Genomic DNA, 22,255 nt, shown 5'->3' on the forward strand with positions numbered 1-22,255 from the left:
AATTTTGTCTGAACTTGTGTGAATTTTTTCAAAAATATAAAAAATCAAACTTCGTCTTTTCCAACTTTAATAAATGGTCTTAAATTTTAAGATTTTATAAAGAATTAATACCTCTTTTGATCTCGTATCTATGACAATCGTTCATTATGTTTTTCTTTTTTTTTATTCAGCAATTTTTACTAGAACGATACATCCACATTAACGTTATTCTAACAAAAAATAACCACATTAAATCTTCTAATAAATATCGACACCTTGTTGAGTAAAAAAAAATCAAAAACAAACAATTGAATCATTGTTATAAATACTAGATTAAAAGAGATATTATCCCTTTTATAAAATGTTGCAAAAATTTTAAATATTCCTTCGTTGGTATTGTGGATGCTGTCCTAAATATAGATCACAGTTTCTGCTCAACAACAAACTCATTGGTATTGTAATAATTGGTTATGTAATTATACTCAACAAACTTATTGTAGGATTACAATAAACAATGGATTTTATTACTTTTTCAAAAACTATTCACCACATACTAATTGCAACCTTATTGTGTAAGGAACCAAATAATTGCTTGCTTAACGTTGAAGGAAGCATAAGTCCTTACTATTGTCCCATGTTAAAGGCTTCAATTTCACTTTTGATTTCATTATTACGGTTAATATATATAACTTTAGCCCATAATATGATTTTTAACTTAGAACAAATCTAATATTGGTCTAAGTCAATTGATTGATTGTAAAATTTTGTACATATTGTAAACTATTGAGCAAATAGAAAAAAGGGACAGCCCAGTAACTGTTATAACATTGGACCTTGGATTGGACTCAAAATTTCGCAGATCCACGCAATCACTTCGTTCACTTATGTTAACTTTTTATTTCAGAGTGGCTTGTAAAGAAGGCATTATATAAAATATAAGAAAATTTGAGGAACACCGGTGGTGTTTAGCATGAACTCTCAAAAGTCCACTATCGTGGAAATTATACAAACTACCTAAATATTTGTCACTCTAATATCCTCAAATACAACAATTTGACCCTTAGGTCCACTTTCCCAATCTACTCTAAAGCTACAAAACGTCAAAGAATGAATCATCCGAAAGTTGACCATGAAACCTGTGAGTAGCCGCACTCTTAATCCACAGTTAATTAACTACTGAAGAAGTTAGGTCCTGCCCGAGACAGAAGCTCCTTTCCAGCATCCTTACCCATCTCAATCATATCTTCAACAGCATATGGACCAACCCTGGACGTCTCTAGTACTGCACACAGAAAATTGCAGGGAAGCTTAGAGAAAAGTTACTTGTTAAGGATTAGAAACTTTTACAGAGTCAAATAACATAAATATATGACTAGATTTTCATACCACGGGTTCCATCAGGGGAAGCAACTAATCCTCTAAACAAACAATTGCCATCCTCGTTTCTGCTAGCATATCCTGCAATAGGAGTTCGGCAAGACCCATCCAATGTCTGAAGAAAGGCCCTTTCACAGACAACTGCTAGTCTTGTTTCTTCGTGATTCAGGGAAGCAATGTATTCTGCCTGATGAAATCACTCAACCAAAAGTCATAAATACTGAGAATCTAAAATGAGTCAATAATGCAAGGTGCAATGTAAATACGTATTATTATCCAATTATGCTTAAATGCTTCTGATTCCAAATATAAATCAATTCCTTTTGTGATTTGAGAATGATTTTTTGCTATTAGGTATTTAATGATGCACGCTCATATGATCTTACATCGTACTGTTATCTTCATCCCTTACCCATAAATATCAGCTAGTCTAGCACGATTGTGTGCACTAAATTAATCACTTACCATTTTATCGTCATCACTCCTACAGGCTATTCCAATAGCACCTTGGGCAACAGCTGGAAGCATATCATCGATTGATAGGATTGAAGTTACATTTTCTGTCATGCTTAAGCGTTTGAGCCCAGCTAACGCTAATAGTGTGGCTTGGACAACCCCATCACTGAGTTTTCTTAACCTTGTTTGAACATTGCCCCGGAAATTTTCCTGCACCTGAGTCGTAAAATTCCATAACAATTTATCAGAGATATAGAAATTTAAAATTTCACACATGAAGTAACACAAGACCAATTAAACAACATGAACAGAAAAAGGAAATGTTTCGAGAAAGACACAAAAAATGTCCATTTGAAACTGCAAGAGAACAAAGACTATAACTTTCTAAGAAGGCCAAATTTTAAAGTAGACAAAGACAGTGGCCATAACCCAGAGTAAGGCTCACAAGGATGACATATTGCCCATTACTTTATAGTCACAAGTTCCAATCATAATTGTTAGTCCATGTCAACAAGGTGGGCATACTAATGATAACTATCTACTAAATTCAACCATCCACAAAGGATTTCAATATCACATTATATTATTCGATCACAGATCACAATGCATAATTCACATCAGCTGTAAAATATATATTATGATAGGAAGTGAATCAAGTTTATGTTACATACTTCCATCAGCATTTTAAAAAATTGATATCTATAACAATATATAAAGGTATATGGAATTTTGGTGTACACATTTTTGTGTTATTTGCTGTCCCAATAATCTCCTCCATAGATCTCTATTGTATCCCTATAACTACGCTCTTCAAACTACCCTTGCCTAATTGCATTAGGCAAGCCACCCAATTTTATTATTTAACTTCTATTAACTCCTTTTACTTTTCAAAATGTGGAGAGATGCAAAGTGCTTCTTTTCAACTGCTGTGTATAAGCTTCACCGTACACAATTTTAACATGACTATTTGTCAATTTGCTTTTCTATTTTACCTTAAAAATAGAGATTGAAACCTCAAATGACTTCTCATTAACCATAATTTTCTATCTTTTTACATTATAATGATAATGTATGTAACAACAACTTTGATAACATCCTGCGGTCAGAAAAGCGAATTAGAAATCTTATACTGGGGATATCCATTTAAGTAAGCTAATTAAGTAAAATAAAAAGTAGGAAACAACAATTCTTTATTTCAGGCTGTTAAATAAAATGAGTAAAAAGATAGCTTACATTAAGGGATGGATATCTGTGGAGTATCTGTGACTTTCGTCGTAGGGAAGCAGTACCAATAACACTTCCAGGGGGGAGATCAGCTAACGAAGTTGCACTCAAGGATATAAATGCATCTCTAACATCCTCTCGCGGGAGGTTACACGGAAGAATTGTTTTATCAGGTAAGTAAGTGGGAACATCCTTCATTGAATGGACAGCAATGTCGATTTCACTATTTAAGAGTGCCTCGTCTATTTCTTTTGTAAACAAACCCTTCCCACCTATGTCTGCAAGTGGTTGCGAGAGGATCTTGTCACCTGTTGTCTTAATTATCACAATCTGAATAGCCCCCTCTTCGGCTAACTCTGGGTGTGATGCCATTAGTTTGTCTCTGGTCTCATATGCTTGTGCTAGAGCTAGTGGACTGCTCTACACATGAAAAAACATATAAGAATTACCCAATTTGATGGTAGGACTTTGAAAAATAATTACAAAAAATGGAAAAAATAATTACAAAAATCCATAGAAGAAGAGAAGACGGATTGATTTCCCCCTCCCCTTTATTCCCACAAATATAACTTCTGGCCTTAGGAGCCTAGATATCTCTATATAGTTCAAAAGCGAGTAACGAATAAATATGAACCTTCATATCAGAATAATAGACATATTCCTTTTTCTTCCCAAATAATTATTAAGTCTAGCTCAACATCTTTAGAATCTAATTCAGTGTCGACTCAAGTCTACCTCACCAAGATTATTACAAACATCGCATTTATGCATTGTTCCATCAATTCTTTCTACACTTTCCATTAAGAGATTGAAGCCTTCAAAGCTCTCTAATAATATCTATCGTTGAATTCCCTTAAGAACTATCACCACAACATCTAAAAACCCCACGAAAATAACAGAAACATCAGACCACAGTAAAAAATAGACATTTCCGCAATGACAGAGGCACTTTCTTGAAAAAAGAAGAACTACATATTAAGCTGACACACCCACTCCAATGGCAAGAAAATGACAAAATCATCACATGGAATAGGGAGTTTAGTCCTTTAAATAAATAAATAAATAAAAAGTAGCATCATAGAGTAGGTGAAGTGTGGAGTAATTGTACAGGATCGGTGAGTCATAAGGAGAAAACATTCATGTTTACAGAAAAACCTTTGAAAATATGGCGAAGCCCAGATTGAATTGAGGGTTTACGAAAAGGGGAAAAAGGATACCTTCCCCTGGTGCCAATTCTGATTAGAGCAACCTTAGTTTGCTGCTCAACGGCAATGGAAGCCTTGACGCGATGAAATCTTGTGTGGCATTTGGGAGATGGCAACGGCGGCGACGCTGCTCGCGGAAGGGGAACGCACGCGCCATGGAGCGTGGATGAAAGAGTATTCATGTCAAAGATAAGAGAAAGAGAAGAACAGCGAAATGTTGAGTCTGATGATAGAGTGTGATATGATATGATAAGATAAAGTTCATAAGGATTAATAAAAATTATTTTCTTTTCTGAAATTACACGCTTTCTTATTTAATTCGCCTATGCTGTCTGTGTAATAATATGCTCCAACAACCCTATCACAGTATTATATATAGTAAAAAGTTTTAAAACTGAAATTCAAATATGCATTGCATTTGCATCTTATTTAATCAGTGTTTATTATTTAAATATGTAAGGTCTCGGTAACTCACACGGACTATCGAGTGCCTCCACAAATCATCATCAGACTTTTCAGTGTACACGTTTAATCATGGAGTTCTTATAAGTCAGGCTACCGAAGAGTAAATGCATTTTGGTGATATGAGTAGCCAAATCAATCTTTTTAAAGCTATCCTTTAATTGTATAGTCTCATACTTATACAGTCTTCAGATCCCTCTTATTTCGGTGTATGTTCGATTCGTTCATATACCCCTTCCACTCGAAGCTGCCAGGAGTCACTCCTTGTCTGTGCCCCTGCATCATGCCTCTTGTACTGACGTCACTCCCCACCCTCGTCAATTGCATCATGCCTCTTGTACTGACGTCACTCCCCACCCTCGTCAATGACCGGATGTCACAAAATACATAACAACGTTAATTTAATATTAAAAAGTAACAATTGTGTCTATTTTTCTTAATCAACCATGCGTCTCTATTTTATACAGGGCATGTTCTGTTAATAATTTGGTTGTAATTAAATATGTATTAGTAGTTACTAGAAAATCATAAACATGTAACATGTAATCACATATCACTATTGAAATTTACTTACCTTTTCTTCAGATAAATTTCATAATTTATTAAACATTTAAATATATGAAACATTATTTTTAAATTATTTATTTTTTCAGATAAATTTGGTAAATATTAATTTTTTAATTAAACATATTAAGATTAGGTTTCTTTAGCTAAGACCAAATTCAATCTAATTAAGCTGAGTTTATTTATGAGTAAAGTCGACTTAAGTTTAATTATGTCCGTTCAATCATGTTTAAGTAAGTTGAGTTGATTTAACTAAATAATTTATTGGACAGTGATGTTTTTACATGACTGAAAAATAGTTTTTTTTTTGTTTATAAAATTGAACACACCAGAAAATAACAATAATAATTATAATGACTATAATAATAATGATAATAATAAAAATAAAATATATCGTTAATTATTTATTATTTTTATTAGTTTTAATATTTCAAAATATTTTTTATCAAAAAATACATTCTAATAAATATTATTTTATATCAATATTACCGTTTAATAATTTATATTTTTTATTTATTAAAATATTTTTTTATTTATCCCATCATCGAATTATATACAAATTTTTATAAATTTTATTTTTAGATTCATTCTAGATTAGTTCAAAAATTCGTCAAAAAACAACACATATTTTATTTTAAAATCTCCTTGAGTTTATTCACTTACTTTCTCTTAAATCTTTCCACTTAAATAAGCACAAACTAAATTAAATTAACCTAATTCAAGTAAAATATCAATACTGAAAAATTTATGTGAACAAGCTCTAAAGTTAATAAAGATACTAATTACTATATATAAAAAGTTCATGATTTTACATTAATAAATAATTGCTATATATTTTTTCTCCAGTAAAATTTAATTACAAATAAATTTTTAAAATATATTTATTAACTAATTTTTTTATTTCCATTTAATTAATGTACATGTTTTTCCATGTTATAAATGTTGATATATACATGTTTTCCTAATTAAATTAAATCGAAAATTATCGCTTGCTATCAATTTTAAACAATTATCTATCACCATGAAATATTATTGTATTTTGTTTTTTTTTAAGTATTTGTCAAACTCTTTTTTCAAAATCTCAAAATCTCAAACAAAAGACGTTTTTTTGTCTATAGCAATCTCTTTTAACGAAAAACTTTTGATAACACGAACTCCTATTTTTCAATAATATAATATCCCACGATTTAGATAATTTAGTGGATTCTGTGAAACTTTTTCATAAAATTTCTTTTATAAAGCAATTCGACTTTAATTCTTAAATAATCAATATATTTATTGTAAAAAAAATTATATTTTAAGTGGAAAAAGCCTGTCAATATAAACTTCTTTGCTCTATATGTAGTCTTTTTATTATTTTTGTTTGAAAAAATATAATTTTTTATTTAGATAAATATAAAATAAATATTTTAAATTATAGAATATAGAAATTTTGTTTAAAAAGTTTTATTTAGAAAATAAAAAAGAAATAGAAATGTAAAAATATTAAAAAATTAAATATTTTGATTGAAATTTATTAAAAATGTTTTATTTAGAAAAAAAAATATACAAATTAAAAATTTTAAAATATAGAATATTTTATTGAAATTTGGAAAATAAAAAAATATAGAAATTTATTTAAGAAGTTTAGAAGAAATATAAAAAAAAAGAATTTAAAAATATAGTAATTTAAGATATTTGAAATAAATTTTATTATTTTTATTGTATTTAAATATGTTAATATGAAAAAATATTTTTTAGGATATAATGTTTTTTATCTAATTATTTAAATATGAAGATATTTTTTGTTTGAAATTTTTCTAGGTAGTTTCTTTTCAACATACCACATTCTGCGTAATATTTATGGAGATGGCTTAAATCTATTTTCAAGTCAAAATTTAATTTTTAGGAAGTCGATTTCTAACCCCGAATCTTTATTACTTTATCTTAAATAAACAATAACTTACAAAAATTATCTAATTTAAATTTGAATTTTTTAATCTTTTACTCCTAACTAATTTTTAAATGATAAAAATGACACTACACTATAAAAATTTTAAAATCATATTTAGTGATTTTCAATAACTAAAATATACATTTCAAAAGTTTTATTTTTATTTAATTACAATTTCTTAAAATAAATTTTTATATTTCTATAATTTAAAATATTTCTTTTACAATTTTCTAAATAAAAAATTATAGTTTTGCAAACAAAATTAAATAAATACCTGTTTCTACATAAAAATATATAGTTTAAAAAATAAAATATAATTACTCCAAAAACAAAATCAAAGTTGTTTTTGGATAATAACACAGTATCTTGAGCTTGGATGATTAGTTAGCTTCAACTAATTCCTGTAGACTAAAAAATCACAACTTTTATTCTTTTAGTACATCTCATAATTCTCAATTCATTTTTATTTCTATTTTAGTTCACAAATAAATAAATTTAAGATGTAAAAACTCGGTTTTTATTTATTTTTTTGTTGATATGATTTATTGGTTTTTCAAGGTTTATCTCAGATTATTGACAAGTAGTAAAACCACAAATAAAAAATATTTTTTATGAATAGAAACATTAAGATAAATTTGATAAATATTTTTAAAATATATATATATATATAGATAATGGTGTGCCCTAGATAAACCCCAAAAGGATTTTACCATTGCAAGCAACAAAATACACATAAAAGGGTTCTCTCTCTTCACTCGCAGAACGTGCTCAAACTCGTATCGAACTCAATTTTACTGTGTCGAGAAAGAAGCAGAGGCGGAAATGCAAGGTGGCGCAGCCGACGGAGAAGCCTTGGATTTCGAGCCCGAGGACGATGACTTGATGGACGAGGACGGCGCTCCCGACGCCGACGCTTCTCCGCCTCACCCTAAGCTTAAATCAGCCATCACCGCCGCAGCTACTTCCTCTCTCACCGCTCCCAAGAAGACCAAGGGTCGCGGTTTCCGTCAGGACACCGATGCCAACCGCAACACTCGACTCTCCGGCTCCGACTTCGACTCCCTCACCACCGAGGGTGGCCCTGGACCACAGAGATGTCAGTCCCCTCTCCCTCTTAGGGTTAGGGTTTTGCTTTTTTATTTATTTAATTTAATTATTTATGTTTTGCTTGGCTTGTTCTAGCCATTGAAGGATGGATCATTCTGGTGACCGGCGTGCACGAGGAAGCGCAAGAGGATGATTTGCAAAATGCCTTTGGTGAATACGGAGAGATTAAGAACCTGCATTTGAATCTCAATCGCCGCACTGGTTTTGTCAAAGTAACTCATTGTTCCTCTTTTCTTTTCTTTGTTTCTTTCTTTGTTACTATTGATTTATTGAGTTTTGTAGTCATTATTATAATCCATTGGATACTCATACTATCTAGTCACTGTCTGGCTGTATAAAGCCTTTTGATTTTTTTATTACGGTGAAATTTAACTCTACTTTCACATAACTTCGTGACTGCTTTCGTTTCAACTAACACCTTTTTCATTGTAATTGATCTTGACACCATGACAACTATATGGATGGTTATAACCTAAGTAGAACATGATAAATGTTTGATCTGTTTGGTTTTTATTGATTTTCATCTGGCATTGTGTTGTCATCGTCCTGATCGCTGATCCACTTTGGTGATTTGAGTCATTTGACTTTTGATGTGATTTTTCTTTTAGTTTGGATCCTATTTTACTTGTCATGGCTCTTGGTTTGGAATTTGTTTCACGCGGTGGATAATTACTGGCCAAAGCTGATATTTTACCGTTGAGTTGCGAGTATAAGTTCAATACCATCATGATGTCTCTACTTGGCGAGAATGTGAACGAAGAAAGATACAATTCTTCCTAACCATGTCTAAGTATTGTCATCTCTTCACCATTTCTGTTGCATTGTATCCTTGTTTACCTCTGTCCCTTCATTCAACTAGTTCATTTAATTAAAAAGACAAGTCTCTTTTTAGATTCTTTGTAAATCATAAGCACGGTTTATTGACAAGTCTCTATCCTTCTGCCCATAACTTTGCTTACCACATTTTTCTATCCTACTGGCCTGAATTTTGTTTGTCTTGGTGATTAATTAGCCCAAATCTGTTACTCTGTGGAATGCTGTTAATATGTTTCCCACTTATAGAAAAGGATTTGAAATTGGCAGTCCCTCCATTATTCTATCCTTCTACTGGCAAGAATTTTGTTTGTCTTGGTGATTAATTATTGGCCAAATCTGTTACTTAGTGGAATGCTGTTAATATGTTTCCCATTGATAGAAAAGGATTTGAAATTGGCCGCCCCTCCATTATTTTCTTATAAATTGATGGTACTGCAAGTATATCATCTTCTTGTCTTGAGTTTGAAAGAATCCGAGGGAAGAAAGATACAATTTTTCTAGCCATGTATAGGTTACTGTTATTTCTTCATCATCTATATTATATTGTACTCTTGTACACCTCTGCCCCTACTTGTCCATTTTATTAGAAGACGAGAGTCTCTTTGTGTAGAATATTATTAAGCAGGGTTAATTCCTGTCTAGCAATATTTTCTGCCATCTGTGCTTTTTTTTACGAACAACATTGATTGACTTTTGATTTAAAAGAAATAGTATTAGGAATGGAAATTTGCTATCCTGCTTCCTATAATTTGGTTTATCACATTTCTCCATCTGCAACTTTATCATGTGGAGGTTTTGGTTTCTGGACTAATGAACATTTTTATTTTAGGGTTATGCATTGATTGAATACGAGCGTGCTGAAGAAGCTCGAAATGCAATAGAGAATTTGAATGGATCCGAGCTTCTTACCCAATCCATTTATGTTGACTGGGCCTTCAGCAGTGGACCTATTAATGAGTCAGTCAGAAGAAAGAATGCTAGGTATATTATACATGTTTAATGATATAATCTTGACAGAATTTTTGTTGTTTTGCAACATTAAAAAAAGGTCCCTTTTGTATGCAGTGCTGGTTTTAGTGTCACTTTGTTTGGTTTGGTATTTCCCAATGTGAAATTTATTTCAGCCAATGTGATATCATTTCCTAAAATTTTCTAAAGCATATGTTCTTTGTTTCTAAGGTTAAACAGAAATGAAAATGGATATTATATATGTTTCTCCTTGGCTAAAGGATAGAAAAAAAATGAAAACATGGTATATTTTCTTGGACGGTGGATAAGTGTTACACAATTTGTTCCAAATTTCAACTTTTTTACTACAATATGAAGAAAACTTCCCCTTTTTAGTTGTGTTAAGCAGATGCTAACGCTGTGTTTCTTCCCCTTGTGTGAACACCCTGTTGTATACTAGAATTGTTTTTAAAAGCATGGGTAAGAACTACAGCGAGCTAGAACTTAGTCATGTGCTTAAGGTTTTCTGGAATGGTATTCTAAATTTTTTCAGTGTCAAAGAATGATTTTAACTTTATCATTTCGCAGAGCACCTCGTGAACGGCGCTCCAGGAGCCCCCGGAGGAGATATTGACATGTGTATTCAGTAAATGTTTGTGTTGATGTGTGTGGACCGTAATTAGCAGCTTGGTTTATTGCTATAGCTGTGGAGGATTTTTCTGATAGTTGTGCTTCCGTCAGGCAAAATACATATTTGATGCTGGCGATTCTCATCGGATGATTGGTTTAAACTTTTAGCTAGTTTATTAAGGTGTATGCTGTTTAACACAATTGTTTCATTATAGTAACGTGTTTTGGATATGCTTTTTCTTACATGTAACGTTGTTCTGTTGAGGAACGTAGGGTCTCTTTTCGTTTGCAGCTTGTTTCTGCTACATGTTAAAGTTTGTGTCGGAGCCTCTTTTTTCCTTTTCTTTTTTGGTTTTGGCTACAGATCTCTTTTTTTTTTTTTTCAATTTATGGATGTTTTTCTCATATCTTTTTATTTACCTGTCCGTGCATTTAAATGAGTATTGGTATTTGTTACGTGTAAAGGCCTAATAAAGTTAAAAGAGTTATGGAACACCTATATTTGGGTTTGGTGGATGTTTGTCGTTTAGCTATAAAACCCGCGTGTGATGCACACTTCTTAATACCAGTCAAATAAATGGCTTGCTTCGTGCGCATGCATGCTAAATATTAACATGGTGAAAAGGTTGCCAATTATTAATTGCTAATTGAGCAAGAAATGCCTTTTTTTTTGTTATAAATATAAATATAAATATCCCCTCTATTGTCTCTAATCCGTTGTTGGTTATCTACCTTTAGTAATTTGTGTTGTGAACTAGGATTACTACAAAAGAGATATAGTTTCATATTGTTTGGATTAGATACTCTCAAAAGATTATTAATGAACATTGATTATTCAGGTACTTTTAGTAAAAGAGTTGAGTCATACACATGAAATTGTGGGTATTGTCTATATTTTCTTCCTATATTTATCACTTTATTTATTTATTTTTATTTTGATTAATATAAATGTTTGGAGAAACTTGTTCATTCAGGGATCGTCACCCTTCTCCTATTTTTATTTTATCACTCTTCTCTAATTGCGATTCTTCATTTTCAGAAACTTGTTAGTTCTGGCGGTAATCAATATACTCGCGGAATTTACTTAGGGAAGGAAATTTTGTTCTATCATGGAGGTTTGAGTGATATACTACAAATAAATTCTTAAAGACAGCCTTTATCAATGTCTCGCAAAACAATCTTATTGATGTTCTGGTCAACTGGTAATACAAATTATTTCCGTAAAACTTCTAGTACCAAATGTTACAACTCCATAAATATTACTCTAATTTTTGTTAGACCATTTTTCTTCATTTTTAATTATTTAGGTGAGGAAAAACAATTATTCAACTAATAGAAAAAAAAGTTGTGGAATAAAAGGTTGTGAGAAAAAAAACGAACGGTTTTTTTATAAACTAAATTAAAATTATATACAAATTTGATTCTTGGTGGAAACAGTTTAGTAAATCAATAAACCAGTTTTTATTGAAAAAATATATATTAACTGAACTCTTTATATCTAGAAAATTAAAAAAAAAACGGTAGATTTCAAACATATCACTCTTTTATATAGTATTTAAAGTATTGAAGTTAAGTAAGTTCTTAAAATATTAAACAATTATCAAATTTTAATATTTTTATTAATGCCAGGGGGACTAGTTTTAAGATTATTTTTAATATATAGATAATGTTCTAAAGACTAATTATATAATTTCATTAGTTTAAGGAGTGGTTGAGAGAGGAGGTAAGACTCCAAATATTAACTTCATTGTTTATGGGTAACCCTGTTGTGATTAGGAAGAATCATATCACCCCACACTGTTTTGGGCTTCTTCTTAAATTGACTAATTTCTCACTAATCACAGATTTTTTTTTTAATTTCTCTTGCATTTATTCAAATTAACAAATTAAATTAAACATGACTTATAGTTTACCCTTAATTTGATTTCATTTTTTATAGATTAAATTATGAGAATTGAGTTTATACAGTGAACTGCTATTTATTTAAATAATAATGATAACAAAAATAATAAAACTAATACTATTAATAATTTCAATGTATATTTTCTGATGAAATATTGATAATCACTTCTAATTAATTTGTACAGAGAAACTAACATTTGTCTTAAATGCAAGCAATTACCCTACAATCATTGATTTTTTTCTTTTTTTGACGAATAGCCATTGATATCATTAAAGAAAAAAAAAATGAACAGTAGCAAAAAGTGGGCCATTACTCCACCCCCTACAAATAAAAGAAAATAAAAAAATTAGAAAACAAAAGAAAAAGGTGAGTTATAATGAGTTAACATTTTTTAGTACGATAGCGTGTTTAGCTATTACACGGTTGATAGGTTGTAGCTTAAAACAACTTTTAAATTCTCACTAACTCATAACTACACAATTTCAATCATCGGATCTATTTATTTCAAAACCAAAAAGCTTTCAAATTTATTTCCACCCAATCATAACGTTCTATATTCCAAAATTTAAATTAATATTATTTGAGTAATAGTAACATAAAACAATTTTAGAACACAAAAAAATAAAATGAGTATAAATTTTTATATTTTTTCAAAAATAAAAAATATTAATCTAAATTTAAATTCATTTATTTAAACACGTATAAAGATAAAATGGTCGTACAAATGTAAATTTTTATATTTAAAAAAGATAAAAAATAGTATTAGTTAAAAAATTTGTATGTAAAGAATTTTTTTATATTATTTTCTTAGACGAGATTGTTTGATTGTTTTTAAGTCCCAACAAATTTAAAATAAATCACGAAGTATTGAAATTATTTGTTTCAGAAACTAATATTTTTTTTTTCAAAATACTTTCTTGAAATGGATAAAGTAATTACTATTTTTCCAGATTAAACTAAACCAAATCCATCTGCTTTCTCATTTTGCACGTATACATGTTTAAATTAATGTGATAATATACATGAAAACTGTTAATGGCTTGACATATATTTCTATTTATTTCTGCTGAACATTCAATAAAATGGAGTATTTTTACTAGGAACATTTCTCTGATGTAAAAGAGAAAAATGAAAAAGTTGTTTTGTTTTTTGTTTTTTTTAAGAAAACCCCGAGGCATATTGTAACTTATGTTGTTGACGATTATCCATCCATTCCTGTTGTGGATCTGAGAAATCTACCGCTCTCACCCTCCGAAGATAGGAGAGAGATTACAGAGAGAGAGAGTGTGAGTGTGATGAGTGAGAGAGTGAGTCTGTTGTTCAACGTATGCTTAGACTCCAAAACCTACTGCTACTGCTAAGGTATGTGGTAACAGACAATAAAAACATCATCTTTCTGTTTCTTCTTCTTCTGTTTCTTCTTCCTCAGCAGTCTTCCGCCACTTCATTTCTTGTTTAGTGTGTTTCCAAGGTTTCGTTTCTGATGGGTTCATGCGAAGCAACAAATGTGGTTCTTTCCAAGATTAAAAATTTTGATCCTGATAATGCTTCAAAAATCATGGGTTATCTTCTGATGAATCTTGAAGAGTCCGAACTCATTCGTTTGGCATGTAGCCCTGACCCTGTGCTGCACACTCTCATTCTCAGGGTTAAGAGCCACATGGGTCTTGCACTCTCTACTCCATCTTCTCCTTCTCTTCCTCCTTCACCTCTTAACCCCATAGCAAGACTCACTGCTTCCTCCACCAACCCATTTTCCAGAACAGTACCCACCAACGGTTTTGACTTCGCTAGAAACCCATCTTCACCTTCCTCTCACTCTCACGCTTGGAACATCCCAAACAACAACCCCATTAGTCCAAAGTCCACTCCTTTACTCTCGTACGATAACATCCGAGCACTCTCACCGCGTGTCAACGGTGATTGTGATTTTGTTGACGAGCAGCAGGTGAATGAGTACTTTCCCTTCCTCAATGACTCCTCCAAGAATGAAGATTTGGTCGATCCACGCCTTGAATTGGGTGTTGGGGCTCAGAATTGGCACTCCGGGGACTCACATTTGCACAGGAGGAGTTACTCGGCAAGTGATGTTGGTTTTGGGTGTGAAGAAGCTGCCCCTGGACTTGGGTACAAGCCCTGTCTTTACTTTGCTAGAGGGTTTTGTAAAAACGGTACCAATTGCAAGTTTCTTCATGGTGCTTTCACTGATTCACTGGATGCCTCTGTTGGCTCTCCTAGTAAGCTTGAGGGGATGGAACAGCAGCGTGAGGATTTTGTTAGGTTCAAGGTCCCGCAGCTTCAAAGACTGGGTTCTGGATCTTCTGCAACCGCACGTGAGAAGTACTATGAGTTTTTGATGCAGGAGTCTCAAAGGTGTAGCACAATTTGGGAGGAATCCTCTCTAGTTTTTTTGTTTGTTTTTGTTTTACCTTTCTCGCTGTAAAGTGATGTTTAACTGTTGTACATTCTCGTGTTGCTTTTCAGGGCGGCAGCAGCATTCATGATGGGGGAAGAATTCTCCAACTTTGGCTGGGATAGGCCTGAAAGGAATGACTTTTTGGCCGCAATTTCTGGCGATAAGCCCAACTCGGCCTCGCGACAGATTTACTTGACGTTTCCTGCTGAAAGTACTTTCAAAGATGAAGATGTCTCGGAGTACTTCAGGTAGAATATGCTATAGCATGTGCACAAATGCGGTGCCACTGAAAAATGTGAAGTTGGGAAACGTTATACTGCAGACGTGTAATGTGTCAGGTCTCCGTTGTTGCTATTAACTAATCCGGTTTTTCCACCATATTTGTTGTGTGCACGTCTTAAATATTTTTGGTTGAGCTCCTTAATGTTTTTCTTTTGGTTGGAAGCTCCAAAGGAGATGGATATTGGTTGCCTTGGCTCTGATATTGATTTAAATTGCAAGCCAAGTAGTGCAATTTGTGATCCTTTACTGATTTGTGTGTGCTAGGGGATTAAGAGTCTTTTGCATTTAGACTCAGTAATCATTGGTCATGATGTTACTGAATTTAGAATATCAGTTTCAAGTCATATGTTGTATGTGTAACATTTAGAGTTTGTCTTTTATAGGCGATAAACTTTCCAGAGCATGATGTGTGTCTCCCATGAGGAGACTGGGTTAATCCCATATTTTCAGGTATCGCTTCAATGTGTTTTCTGGCTCAGTTTCTCTTGTTAGGAAGCTTTGTCGAATAAGGAAGTTCATAGCTTAATAGTGATCACTTATCATAAGTCATGATCATTACCGCAATGATGTGCATGCATGTCTCGATCAACATAGTTGTGTAGTTTTTCAGCTAAAAAATGACCGTCGGTTTGTCAAGGAAATAATCTTCATCAATGTTTAATCCATATTTAAATAAAACAATCTCGAATATACTAATTAATAATTAGTCTGTCTTTGGTCGCTGTAGTCTGTATTATGATGCTATACATGAAGTAATTCTTGCTTCTACAATGGAATTTAAACTTTAGTTTCATTGTATGGAATATCTGTTATAATTTGTTACATTGTAAAGTATCATACTGGGTTTGAAAGAAAGCTTGAGAAGTGGTTTTCTTAAACTTGACATTGATTTAAAGGTTTGATGTCTGATGTAAAGTTATACAGTTGCTTTATTATAATTTTGTGCATGCCGAATGGCAGCGTTTGTTTAAGCAAACTTAGGATTTAATGTAGATATTTTTTTATGTGAAAGATATGTTAATTGATAAATGATAGATGTATGCATGTGTATAGTATAGGGTTTGAAACTGGTTGGAGAAGTTTGCGGTTGAAAAGTAGATATATGTTTGTTCTATTACTATTAGTGTCTTTGTAATGGTGTGGACTAACTTCTTAGTAATGATTGGAATTGTAATCTATAATTGACATTACTTTGCGTAATAAGTTAATATTTGCAATTGCATATAACACAGTAGTGGCCGTGCATGTGCAAGTTCTTATTGTTTCTGTACATATTGATGCACACATACATTGGGATCCAAATAGAGGGATCTCATTGAGTAGCTACTTTTGTTCCTGTGTAGCAAATTCGGACCTGTTCAAGATGTGAGAATTCCCTATCAGCAGAAGCGGATGTTTGGGTTTGTTACCTTTGTATATCCGGAGACAGTGAGACTCATATTATCCAAAGGGAATCCTCATTTTATCTGTGATTCACGTGTACTTGTCAAGCCCTACAAGGAGAAGGGAAAAGTCCCTGACAAGTAAGTAGGCATCGAGTTTTACTCTGTTTATATCTTAACTATTCTTAAATTTATACTGTTTTGATTAATTTATGCAGGAGACAACATCAACAACAGCAATTAGAGAGAGGAGATCTTTCACCTTGTTTGAGCCCTTCTGGATTTGGCTCTAAAGAACCATATGATTTCCATCTTGGTAATCAAATTTCTCCTATCGACATTGTTGAAATCCTACAATGTCAGTCTTGTAAGGCTTAGACCATTTTCACCTTCCAAGTTAGTTTTGTAGGATTGAGTTGGGTCTTACGGTCTAAATTCTAAGAAAATATAAAGGCTTTCGTAAATCTCTTATCGGGTCATCCTATTATTTATGCTCTGTTCTAGATGTTTAGTGAGGGTGTTTTGACATTCTACATCAACTCGATATATATAGTTCTTGTGTAAGGCTTGGACAATTCTTGCCTTATATGTGGATTTTGTAAGTTAGACCTTAAGTCTTTCATGCTCCTTTCGTTTTATATTATTACCAACTTTGTTTAACGCAGGGTCAAGGATGTTGTATAATCCACATGATATCTTATTGAGAAGAAGAATTGAAGAGCAGGCTGAATTGCAGCAAGTCCTTGAACTTCAAGAAAGAAGGCTGAAGAACCTACAGCTTCCCGACTTCAAGAATAATCCTATTCACCATCACCAACGCAGTCTTTCTGTTGGCAATCCTTTGGTCTTGCCCCATCAAATTCATGGTCACACTAATGATGCAGGTCTCTCTCCAGATAGCATTAAAGGAGATATTGCAGGTCAGTCAATTGACGGTAGCCTATGAAATAGTCTAAAGAATAAGGTTATAGACAGTTTACATCTTTGTTGTTTTAATGACAGGCTATGGTGGCAGCTTCACTTCTACCAATTCTTTAGGTATTGCATCTGAGCAGCAGCAGAAAGAAGTTGAGCTAGATGATTCTGAGAGCGGGAATACAAAGGATAGTGGAAATACCAAAAACGTGGATCTTAGTAATAGGTATGAGCATAGTTTGTTTTAGATCTTATTTCTATTGATTGTGGTGTAGCATTTTTGGCATCATTTCCTCATATTTTAATCTCTCCTCTTTGAGGGTATGTGCATTTCATTTCAAATTTTGATATTGTGTTCTTTCATGATCCTCCTCTATTGGCCTTTGAGAAGTGTGGAGCAGGCCCTCCCTGACAGTCTCTTCGCTTCACCAACAAAAGCAGCTGGAGATTATCATGCTGACTTCTCTACATTGGCAGAGGTCAACCACAGTGCTGCTTTTTCATCTACCTCATCTTCTTATGACAAGCTAGAACCAGCAACCTCGTCTAGCGACTTGGCTTCCCGTTAGTTTTCTTTACAATTCAAGGTACTGCTAGTTCCTCTCTGAATGACTGTTCTCTGCATAATAATGTGGACAGAATTCTTCTGACAAAGTTGTCTTTTTTCCCCCTCCTTTCTGTTCCTCAAGATTTCGAATTGTAGGTAATAAGAATAGAAATGGCCAGCTGGAGATAATTTTTATTAGGGTAAGTTTTTGGTTTCCTTCTCCTCTCTTGGAAAAATGGTTTGCTCTTTACAAGTAAACGTCATCTCATGATTTTCTTATGGTCTGATAACGTTTTTGTTTTGGTTGCTGGTTTGTTTCTTTGCAGATTTATAGAAGCTTATAGAAGAATCTTCTAGATGTATAGCCAAATACACCTAGATCAGAAGATTAGATCCTCTAGAGAAGAATCAAATGAGATCACCACCATGATCAATACATACTACTAACAGCAGGCGATACATGTTGCATACTTGGACAGACATATTAGTTTATAAGACTAGTTTTTCTTTTCTTCCTTTCCTTTTCTGTTGTACTCCCATTCCTCTCCACATAAATTATCTATAGATGTGTATGTTTCACCAGACTCAGGCAGAACGAAGTACTGTTGTTTTACTTTAGCTTCTTAATGTATAAAACTTGCTCTACCATTTAGTTCCTATTTTCTACTGCTTCTACCACTCTTCCTTTTTTTTCCGGTTTGGGAAGAGTGCTCCCTCTGCCCCAATTAGCTTTCATTATTGGATATCACTCACCATTAATGGTCTCAAGCTACATCATATATACAAGATTTAACACCTGTTCCTTCTAGTCGCTTTCACTTCTTTAATACCACTCACTACAAGGGACCCTTCTTTGTTTTGTTTGTCTTGCACAATGCAATATTTAAAACATGTTCTTTTGTTGACAATACTACACATTTACATAATTTTAAACTACAATTTATTTCAAAGTTGGTGCATTTTTTTTAAAAGATAAGTCTAATTTAATTTTACAAAATTAATATGTAAAATGAGATTTGTACTTATGTATAATCGTCGGTACGTAAGATGAGGTTTATATTTACGTATAATATACAAGATAAGGTCTGTATTTATGAATAATCAGTATGCAAAACGAGGTATGTATTTACATATAACCAGTATGTAAGATGAGGTATGTATTTACGTATAATCAGTATAACCATTACTAAGATGGGAAATAATTAGTACATAAGATGAGGTCTGTATTTAGGGATAACCCGTATGTAAGATGAGGTCTGTATTTAGGGATAACTCGTATGTAAGATGAGGTATGTATTTACGAATAATCCGTATGTAAGAGGAGGTATAACCAGTATGTGAGATTTTCAAACACTATCTTTAGATAAATCATAATTATAACAATAACAACTAATGATAATCAGAAAAAGTAATGCATGGTTTTAGCAATGAACATAGTTGAGTTAGTTAACCTTTTGATGGAGTTAGTGTATGATATGATCCAGGCTGATTGGAGATGAGATGGGAAAGTAATAAAGAAAGGAAGAGAGAAATTGGAAATGGAAAGAAATATGATTTGTCTGTTATTGGGAGTGGAAGACCCACATGTGAGGTGGGGATAAGAAAGAGAAGGGTTCAGCTGTGCTGTCACATGGTGCTGACTGACATTGAACAAAATATTGTACAGAGAGCATTACACTCCTTTCACCATCAAACTCATTGAAATGTTTGTTTCTCAGTCTTTCAGTTTTATGGATGGCAGAGCCTCTTTGTCCTCGCATACCCTTAAATTATGGTAGTTTCTACGCAGTGCTCATTTTGTTTTAGCCTTGCATTGCAGCTTTTCTAAAAGCTTCTGCTACTCTTTCATGGGTTCAATTTTATTTTACTGCTAATTGCACTAATCATCATCATTTTCATTTTTTTTTTCTCTGCTGCAGTGCAGAAAACAAAAGGGTAATCGCTCCATGGAAACTAACTTCTCAAAATCTTACTCCCAGTCATCACTTTGATCTTGATTCCTTTGGAAGTCACATCATAAAAGATAATGATATTTTAACAACATTTTTTTGACAACATTTTAACATCATCTACGTGTCATTTTGTGATTGGTCCATGTTAGTGTTTATGATTATTATTATTGATTGTGGAATAATTTTGGACCAATCACAAAATGACACGTAGATGATGTTAAAATGTTGTCAAAAAAATGTTGTCAAAGTATCATTATCCCATCATAAAAGGGTTAAAATATGGAAAAATTCTTTTAAAGATGGCTTACGTGATAACTCGTTATTGGTCCGTTTCAAATGAAAAATGTTCTTTTAACAATTTTTTTTACAATTTTTTTTATAATTGTCTACGTTAGTTAGTGTGATGGGTTTGTTTCAAATATACGAACCAATAAAACAATGACACATAATCCATTATTAAAAAATTGTTAAAGTATCATAATCCGTTTCAAATATACCAACCAATAAAACAGTAACACATAGTCTGTTGTCAAAAAGTTGTTAAAAAAAGTTGTTAACCTTCAAATATAATGAGAAATACAAGTTATGTTGCTCTTCTCACTCAATATGATGTTTTTAATTATAAAATAATGTTAGATTTTTATTTAAACTGTTATTTTTAATGGTTAATATATTTTTCTTTTATAGAGTTTTGGTAAAAATTTGTTCTATGAATTGTTCACTCCTACACTTCTACAAATTTACTATTTAAGAAGATGGAAAATAGAATTACCTCTGATCATTTCAATATAGATTTGAGAGTTTTTGTGAGATATGATTTAAAGGATAAAGGAGGAGATTTACTGTTTACTTTTTTATATTTTTACTCTTTTGAAATTCCATGATTTTGTTAGTATATACGATACTTTTTTTGTTGTGATGTTCATCATGTCCAGATTCATTTTCTTGTAATTTTATCAAACAATACATTCATTTTTTTTATAGTTAAAATTTCATAATAATATTTAATGCTTAATTTAATAATAATAATAACAAAGATAATAATAATAATTACAATAATTTTATATTTTAATTTATTAAAACTTTTTTTATTCTATCACATAATTTCTTTTTAATTCTTACATACTTTACTTTCAAATTTATTTTTTATTTTTAAATCTTTAAGAAAAACCACGACAACTTTACCATTAAATATATTTAAATTTTGTTGATTTTCTCTCATATTCATGTTCACATGTGAACACATATTAAAGGACTTGTTTATTTGAATTTTGTACTGCGACAAATTTGTTAGGATTAAAATCAGTTTTTTTTTTTTTTTTTTGCAAAAATTAGAAAAGGAAAAATATATTTAATCATACTTTTAACTATATTTCATCAGGTATTTTTAAGCATATCAATTTCATCGTTTATTCATTAGGATATATGTTTTTTTTTTCGGATTAATGAGTTTAAACTGTGTCTCTATTTTATTTTTCTATTTACGCGAAATCAGACACATTTTTTTATGTGTTTTCTATTAAAAAAATAGATAATAATCAGTCATCACTTATTCATAGAATAAGAATATCAAAATGATTATATCATAGTTTATCGCGAGTAAGTTAAAAATACGTATTTTAATTTAGTGAAGAAAATTACAATTTAACCCATCGCAAGTTGATAACTAACTTATTTAAAAATATTTTATTTTTTAATTTATTTTATATATTTATTATAACAGTCAATAATGTTACTTGTCACAATTTTTTTCATGTAAAATGCTTGAAAAAAAATCTACTGACCCTTTTTAATGGTGTGTTTTGAAAAAATAAATTAAAAAGTAAATAATATAATTGATTTTTCCTAGAATAAAGTTAAGGAATAAACAGAAAAATATTTTAAAAGTTGTAAAGTTTGATTGATTTGATCAGATATAAGAAAATGATAAAAATTAGTAAAATTAATTCAATCATTTAAAAAAAATTAATCCTCCTTTTCTCTCTCAAACAAACTAACCAAATTAATTATCTTTCTCTCTCTCTAGCTAAGAAAGATTTCAATTGTTCTTTGTGATAATGTATAACTCAATTCAGTATTGAACTTTGAGCCTCTCAATGTTTGAGCAAGGCTTTTATCATATGTAGGGCCCAATAAATGAAAACAATATTTGATATC

General features: G+C 31.6%; 3 protein-coding genes across 3 annotated transcripts; 2 read left to right on the forward strand and 1 right to left on the reverse strand.

Moving 5' to 3' along the window:
- Positions 1-885: 885 nt before the first annotated feature.
- LOC124841362 (porphobilinogen deaminase, chloroplastic-like) lies at positions 886-4,478 on the reverse strand. Its single transcript, XM_047317624.2, has 5 exons — positions 4,254-4,478; positions 3,046-3,451; positions 1,822-2,028; positions 1,366-1,543; positions 886-1,261 (listed from the first exon to the last, which is right to left on the reverse strand). The coding sequence occupies exons 1-5, from the start codon at positions 4,421-4,423 to the stop codon at positions 1,149-1,151; spliced, it is 1,074 nt and encodes a 357-aa protein (XP_047173580.1). The 5' UTR covers positions 4,424-4,478; the 3' UTR covers positions 886-1,148.
- Positions 4,479-7,912: 3,434 nt separating this feature from the next.
- Y14 (RNA-binding (RRM/RBD/RNP motifs) family protein) lies at positions 7,913-11,106 on the forward strand. Its single transcript, XM_088099925.1, has 4 exons — positions 7,913-8,296; positions 8,383-8,519; positions 9,953-10,104; positions 10,660-11,106. Exons 1-4 carry the CDS (start codon positions 8,023-8,025, stop codon positions 10,703-10,705), a joined length of 609 nt encoding a protein of 202 aa, XP_087956051.1. The 5' UTR covers positions 7,913-8,022; the 3' UTR covers positions 10,706-11,106.
- Positions 11,107-13,806: 2,700 nt separating this feature from the next.
- Positions 13,807-18,805, forward strand: LOC124831931 (zinc finger CCCH domain-containing protein 55-like). The gene is made up of 10 exons (XM_088100065.1): positions 13,807-13,966; positions 14,064-14,977; positions 15,089-15,268; positions 16,646-16,825; positions 16,903-17,000; positions 17,350-17,604; positions 17,687-17,825; positions 17,991-18,186; positions 18,289-18,346; positions 18,473-18,805. Exons 2-8 carry the CDS (start codon positions 14,088-14,090, stop codon positions 18,166-18,168), a joined length of 1,920 nt encoding a protein of 639 aa, XP_087956191.1. The 5' UTR covers positions 13,807-13,966; positions 14,064-14,087; the 3' UTR covers positions 18,169-18,186; positions 18,289-18,346; positions 18,473-18,805.
- The last annotated feature ends 3,450 nt before the right edge of the window (positions 18,806-22,255 follow it).

Source organism: Vigna umbellata, chromosome 10 (genome assembly GCF_029865625.1).
Source record: "Vigna umbellata cultivar VRB3 chromosome 10, Vumbellata_1.0, whole genome shotgun sequence".
Taxonomy (NCBI): Eukaryota; Viridiplantae; Streptophyta; class Magnoliopsida; order Fabales; family Fabaceae; genus Vigna; species Vigna umbellata.